Source organism: Alosa pseudoharengus, unplaced genomic scaffold (assembly GCF_046254945.1).
Source record: "Alosa pseudoharengus isolate Yale_2024_CS ecotype anadromous, Long Island Sound unplaced genomic scaffold, YU_APseudo_1.1 YU_APseudo_1.1_scf_17, whole genome shotgun sequence".
Taxonomy (NCBI): Eukaryota; Metazoa; Chordata; class Actinopteri; order Clupeiformes; family Clupeidae; genus Alosa; species Alosa pseudoharengus.
In genome coordinates this window covers 12675640-12683139 of record NW_027468640.1, presented here as the reverse complement: position 1 = coordinate 12683139, position 7500 = coordinate 12675640, and the positions used below count along the sequence as shown (strand labels likewise).

General features: G+C 42.4%; 1 protein-coding gene across 2 annotated transcripts in view; it reads right to left on the bottom strand.

Moving 5' to 3' along the window:
- Positions 1 to 7500, bottom strand: part of LOC143127958 (urea transporter 1) — a 22471-nt gene that overhangs the window by 9446 nt on the left and 5525 nt on the right. For both annotated transcript variants that reach the window (XM_076289644.1, XM_076289645.1), the window contains 3 exons: positions 7395 to 7500; positions 4767 to 4914; positions 4334 to 4354 (listed from right to left, as the gene is read on the bottom strand). The exon at positions 7395 to 7500 is cut by the window's right edge and continues 87 nt beyond it. In XM_076289644.1, coding sequence (XP_076145759.1) covers positions 4334 to 4354; positions 4767 to 4914; positions 7395 to 7500 — 275 coding nt within the window. The remainder of the gene's footprint in view (positions 1 to 4333; positions 4355 to 4766; positions 4915 to 7394) is intronic.

Below are 7500 nucleotides of genomic sequence, written 5' to 3'. Positions count from 1 at the left end.
GTTGTTATGGGTTGGACCTAATATGCTGAGGAAATAAATTCAAAAGTGCTTCGGGAAGAAGTTTTTTTCACATACAAGGCATTTCAGGCCACAGATATAACCTAGGGGACACAATGAAAATAAATGAACACTCCCCTCAATGTCAACACTATTTCTTTCCATTGATGTGCGATGATGCAAATTCCTTGCTGCAGACATTGCAGAGGACTGTATTTTAATCAACACTTTATTTTTGTCAACACCATCAGGCCGTTTTTTAAAAGTAAATGTTCCAATCAAAGATCTAGGCAGCACATTCTTCTCTCTCCTTCATTTTACAGTAATGGTTACTAACTAGAACGGCTCGGGGTCAAAGGTCATACGGAATCGATTAATCTGCGCTATTTTTTTTAATCAGTTATTTTTTCTCAAATTAATTAATTAATTAATGGAAATGAATCAGTTATTTTGACAGCCCTAATTTTAACAAAACACCAAACCAAACACACCAGTGAGCGAGCTCACCCCTCCAATTCAGGTATGACATCTTACACTCTTACAATTTGACTTGACTTATCAAGCCTTTGGCACAGTGAACCATGACCATCTTCTGTCTACATCATCTGAGCAAGGAATTTCTGGGAAAGCTCTTCGTTGATTCGCATCTTACCTCAAAGCATCCATTCATCCACACTGAATAGCAAGGATAGGTATCAGAGTCTCACGACCAGTGTTGCCACAGTTACCTTGAAAAAGTAATCTGATTACTGATTATTAAAAAGTAACTTAGTTACTTTACTGATAACTTGATTTTAAAAGTAACTAAGTTAGATTACAAGTTACTTAATTAGTTACTTTAAGCAGCTGCCGACAACACCCCCACCGCCTCAACATAAAAATGATAACCGGTTTTGCCAATACTCACTATACTGGAAGTGCATTTTAAAAGTAATTAATGTAATGTATAGCAGACATCCTAACCTAACCTACTTAGATACTGAAATTCAGATGTTTGTTCAATAATGTCTAGTCAGTACACCAAATAAGGAAGGCCTATTGATAGAAATTGTGATAGTAAAATATGTAGATTTTGGTAGTTTGGCCTTTTCATGTAGCCTTGGCAACTAGCCATCTAGTATAGGCCTGAGTAATATGCATGCTAAGCATTTGAGCAATGCTAAAGTCACTGTTACAAACAGTGCAGTGTGCAAGACTATCATTATGTTTTACTCTTATGAGACAATTAGGTACACTTTTGTGTAGTCTGATGTGAAATGGGTCTTAAATGTTCCTTTTTGAGGGACACTGACTCTGCCATGACGCTCCTGTTCCTAGATACACTGACTGAACTGATTAATTAAGTTCGGGAGAAAAGAGAAATAAGCCCACCTACACTGAAAACTGATTGGTTGATTTAGCAAAACAGACCAGGACGCTCTCTGTCTTGGATGCGCTTCAGGCACACACGCACCACTCCTCTCTCTCTCCCTCTCCATTGTGTGCGCGTTAAACTCGATGCACACACACGATTTGAAGTCCGGTCTGGCTTGCGTGCTCTTGTTCGCTCTAGGTTCCGGGAGATTGTATGTAATTTGCGGGCGTCAGGAAGCCACTATCAATATGTGGGAGACTCCTAAAACTTCGGGAGACTTGGGATGTCTAGCTAGACAGCACTTTGTCACCAGCACAGAATGTACAATGTACCTTAATGTTGTCATAATGTTTATACTGTACAATAATTGGAAGATTAGACCTTATCTCACACAATATACCACAACTTCTTGTACAGGCCTTCTATCCAAACAGGACTATTGCAGTACATTGTTAGCTGGCCTACCTGATTGTAGGTGTAGTGTAGTGGTTTTAGCCTTTAGCATATTGTGACATGACTGGTGCATATGTGTTTAAATGGTCAAAGTTTCTTATGTGTTCACCCTGTCTGTATTGTCACACCAAGGAAGACCTGATATGTTCTACTCACTGAAAAACAGTTTCCCTATGGGGACAATAAAGTACCTATAAAGTACATACTCTATATACATACTCTGTGTAGTGAGACAAATTAATCAAAATGCAGTGGCTGGTCTGGTCTATAATTAGCCTGAGAAGACACATGTAACTCCTCCTTTTGTCACTCTTCATTGACTTCCTATAGCAGTCAGAATTAAATGTGTCATGGTAAAAGTCACCTACATGACTTTTAGCACTTTTACATCCCTTTCCCTATGCTACAGACCTTTTATTTATTTTCTTATTTCATCACACGTCAAAACACACACACACACACACACACACACACACACACACACACACACACACACATATCTGACTTTCTCCAACTTTTGCACATCTCCATAGACCTCCCTACATACACAGCACATTGTCTTCAGGATCTTCTCCAACACACATCCTCTGATCTTCTCCAACACACATCCTCTACATACTTACAGCACACTGCCCCCACCTACCCACACACACACTACACACACACACACAGTCACTGCTCCACTCCCCTCCCGCCCACACACACATCTTCACTGTCATCACTCACATATATCATACATACAGTACTCTGCAATAGTAAGTCCCTTCACCATACTTGCAGTACACTGCCCCCCCCCCCCCAATACACAGCACATTGTCTCATGAGGAAGCTTCTCCAACACACATATTGCACACTGCCCTCTCCCCACATACACAGCACACTATCCCATCTCCCCTGTCATCCCCCCGACACACACACCAAGACCCTTGGCAGTTGGGTTAGCCCCTTGAGCCGTGGATCTGCCCAAGGTTTCTTCCTTGGTAAGGGAGTTTTTCCTTGCCCCTGTTGCTCTTGGGTGCTCCTTGTTGGTGCCCCCCCCCCCCCAATCCCAATCCTCCCCCACCTTTCTTATGCAGCCCTTGCCACTTAAACTACTAAACCACTCTTCTACTGCACTTTTTACCACCCCCCCCCCCCCCCCCCATAAATGCACAAATAGGCTGACACCAGACATAATTTCACTGCATTTCTTACTTCCAGTAACTATATGCATGTGACAATAAACTTCCTTGTATCCTTGTATCCTTGTATCCTCCTTGTGGTTTTATAATGATGATTTGCTGTTACTATTATTCTGTTATATTCCCTGGTATTTACTCTATTACAATATTGTTTCAGTGTATGAATTTACTTTAAACTGTTGTTTTAATGATAATGTAATGTTTATTGTTGTTATATGTTGTTATTGTTAGTGTAAGTCACAAAAGAGTCTGCTAAATACCTTAAACATACACATAAGCATCTCATGTCAATAAGGCAATTAAAGAAGATTCTAAAAAAGAATTAGAATGGAATTAGAATGTGAATTAGAATGGAAGTGCATCTACAGTAAGAAGTGATTCCTAATGAGACATGAAATGAAAACTGATGCTTGTGCTTGGGTTTGTGTGTGTGTATGTGTGTTTTTGTGTGCTGCTTGTGTGCAGGAGAGGGTGTTGGACTGTGTATTCACTAGTGTGTGTGTATGTGCATGTGAGAGAGGGGGTGGATGTTATAGACTTATTTATTTTTGAGGAGGAGGCCCTCAGCAGGCATCATCAATCTGAACCTCCTACCTCCCCGGAGCAAGTTTCCTGGGTTTGTTTGTGTGCGTGTGTGTGTGTGCGTGTGTGTGTGTGTGTGTGTGTGTGTGTGTGTGTGTGTGTGGAGTGTGACTCATACACATCTGTGCCGTAAGACGCCCCATGGGGGGAGTGATTAGTGCTGAATGCAGACAGGAAGAGGGTAGCGTGTGTCTCTGTCTGTCTTCTTTCCTCCTTTCTTTCTTTCCTCCTTTCTTTCTTTCTTTCTTTCTTTCTTTCTTCTTCTCTTTCTGTCACCCTGATGCAAATATTTTCCCTGAATCTTTCAAATGAAATAAATGTGCGTACATAAAGTGTGAAAGTGTCTTTTCGTCTATGCAATAGATTCAAACACACACACAAACATACACACACACACACACACACACACACAATCACACACACACACACACACACACACATACACACAAACACACACACACACCACCCACATATACTGACAAACAGTACAGTTTGTAGTGCCAGTCTCTAGAATGCGAGACAATCACACACACACACACACACACACACACACACACACATACACACACACACACACACACACACACACATATAATCCCACAAAAATCCATCCACTAACAGCCACCATGAAACACCAAATTGCATAAATACTCAACTCGGACTGCAACTTGGGGGGACATCCACAGATAGTCTTTCAGGTGAAATTACACGCACACACACACACACACACACACAAACACACACAGTCACACACATATGTACATACATACATTGTGGGAACCATGATCTTATAAAAGGGGGTGAGGAGAGGGACATAGAGAAAGAGACAGAGGGAGAGAGAGATGGAGGAGAGAGAGAGAGATGGAGAGAGAAATGACAGAGAGAGTTGGAGAAGGGAGAGAGAGATGGAGAAGAGATAGAGAGGGAGATGGAGAAGGGGGGGAGAGAGAGAAAGAGAAGGGGGGGAGAGAGAGAAAGAGAAGGGGGGGAGAGGGAGATGGAGAAGGGGGGGAGAGGGAGATGGAGAAGGGGGGGAGAGAGAGATGGAGAAGGGGGGGAGAGAGAGAAAGAGAAGGGGGGGAGAGAGAGATGGAGAAGGGGGGGAGAGAGAGAAAGAGAGTTTAAAATTATCTCCATTACATCCATTCTAACGAATTGATAACAATCACTTGACCTCTAGTTTGTGCACTACCACTTACCAACCAGGGTGCCGATCCCGGAGCCCAGCAGAGCGTGGATGGCCATAATGGGGGAGAAGATGAGCACGCCCCCCAGGATGAGCAGAGATGAGCCGAAGGCGCCACAGGCGTAGATTTGCCCAACGCCCAACACCACCCCCTGCAGGACCTGACCAGAACAGCAACAGTGTGGAAGAGAGGTTAGTGGTGTAGAAGGGCTTCATTGTTTATTTGTGTATGTGTGTGTGTGTGTGTGTGTGTGTGTGTCTGTGTGTGTGTGTATGTGTGTGTCTGTGTGTGTGTGTGTGTGTGTGTGTGTGTGTGTGTGTGTGTGTATGTAAGTATGCACAGTCGAGGGTGCATGTGTTCGCATGCATCTATCTGAGTGTCTCGACTCTTGAGACGTGGCCTGAGTAGTATTACAGTTGACAAAATACCCTAATGACGTCAAAACAAAGCTACTTTTAGGTCTCCAATTCTAAAAATAAACCCAAGAAGAAGGTACAGTAGCTCTTAATGTTCCATTGACCTTCTGCCATTGACCTTCTAAATCATCCCATCCTGTCTCCAAAAACCTGTCCTTCCCAGTACCAAGTGTTCTGCCATCACACTGGGCTTGCAATGAGTAGCCGTGCGCTTTAAAGGTCACATATTTTCCCCTGTTTTTCCACAATTTTAAATCAATGTTGAGGTCTTAATAAAAAACATCTATGTCTTACTTAATTACAAAACACCTAAAAGGAAGAAGCATCACAACACTGTTTTTCAATTCAGTGCAGAGAGCCCTGTTCAAGGGGTTAACACAAAATTGAAGAGGGAATTAAAAAAACGTGTGAAATAAGACAAAACCCACGTGGCGCCACGTGCCCGAGTCCTATTTACTGACTGAGTGACTCAGGAGGGATGAGTGGGTGAAATTGACATGGAGAAACCCTCCTCAGGAAAGACCGACCGGAGCAGACAGCACGTCTCTGTTTCTATCTAGGAGTGGTTCCCACTCAGGCTGTTCCACATCTCCAGTTGGATTAGTCTCCCCCTGTGTGACCAATCCAGCTAAAAATACAAAGCCAGGAAGAGGAAGTAGAAAGGCCCGTGTTTGTGTGTGTGTGTGTGTGTGTGTGTGTGTGTGTGTGTCTGTGTGTCTGTGTGTGTGTGGGGGGGGAGGGGGTTATGCGTAGGTGTGCATATGCGTGTGCATGTATGTGTGCATCAGTGGTGTGTGTGTGTTTTTGTGTGTATATGTACGTGCATGCGTGCGCGTGAGAGAGAGAGAAAGAGAGAGAGAGAAACAGACAGAAAGAGAGAGTGTGTGTGTGGGGGGGGGGGGGGTCTGTGTGTGTGTGTGTGCGTGTGTGTGTGCGTGTGTGTGTGTGTGTGTGTGTGTGTGTGTGTGTGTGAATGTGTTTGTAGAGTGGCCTGCTCCCATACTCACACACCAGAACAAATAACAACCTTTTAGACAGACTCTTATTTGGCCAAGGCCTCTTAATTAAACAAAGTAGAAAAGTGAAAGAGTGAATTGAACATGTCTCATTCCATTACTAACTTTGAGCTTTGAGCTCGGTACCTGCTTACAACTTGTTCTACACCCGTAATCTGGCAATAAAGCTGGTCATAATGATGATGATGATGGTGATGATGAAGATGATGATGATGAGAAATAAAACCAACATGTGAGTAATACTGTTCAGTTGTATATGAGTATACTCTGGAATAGCCCCTGAATTCGTTTTTCACAGAACAAGTAGAGTTCAGTTCAAGGTTTTTGAGTGTCAGCCATGCACAAATGAATCTGCCATGAATCTGCCTGGCTATTTGCAATGTCTCCCTCCTACAATTTTAAAGATGTCTACATAACGTCTTGAGTCATTCAGTGTGCTATCAGAGTGGTCATCTCACAGGATGCTTTTTGCTTTTTGCTTTTACTCTGTGAGACGCATTGTGTCCTGCACCTTGTGTTCCTTCACGCTCCATGTTTCCTGCACAGTACACACAAATGCACTAAGCAGTCAGTTCATTTCAGTGCTCTCTTATTATGAAGAGTTTGGTTCCAAAACGCTATATCCACCATTTTAATGAGTTTATCTTTTTTTTTTTTTTTACATTTTGTTTTCAAAGTCATTTCAGTAGAGCTTTGTTTGTGTATTATTATTTGATTTATCTTTACTCAATTAAAACCGCACAACTGTAATTTGATCGATATTACCTGAAATAAACAATTAAATAGCATGACTTTTTGATGTTTTTTAAAAAATGGAGGTATAGCATTTTGGAAGAATGAATTTAAAAAAATGTTTGCTCGGTAGCTTGGTTCGCATTAAGGTTCAATTTCATGCCACGCTGTTTTATTGGTCCAAATTCATTCCAAAAATAACATGACTGTTTGTTTACTCTGAATCTGCCTTCAGTTTATCCTGCAAAGCCACTGTTTATACAGTAAGATACTGCTGTGAAAAAGCAGTATATAAAATATTTGGGAAATTAGTTATTCAATCCCTCTAGCCCTCTCAAAACCACAGACAAAAAAAAAAACAGTGTCAGAGCAAAGGAATAAAAGAAATGTTTTCTGCGTGTCTTTAACTTTGCACTCTGGTCCTTTTTGTGTTTTATTTGGAGGGTAATAGTTGATGTTGCAATGGGATTCCTTACTTCTGGGACAAGGAGCTGGGTGTGGTTGAGACCCTCTGGCGCCCCCGGTGGCGTGGCAGGGTTGTGCGGGAAATAGGGGTTGTTTGGGCCGGTGCAGGCGAGGAAC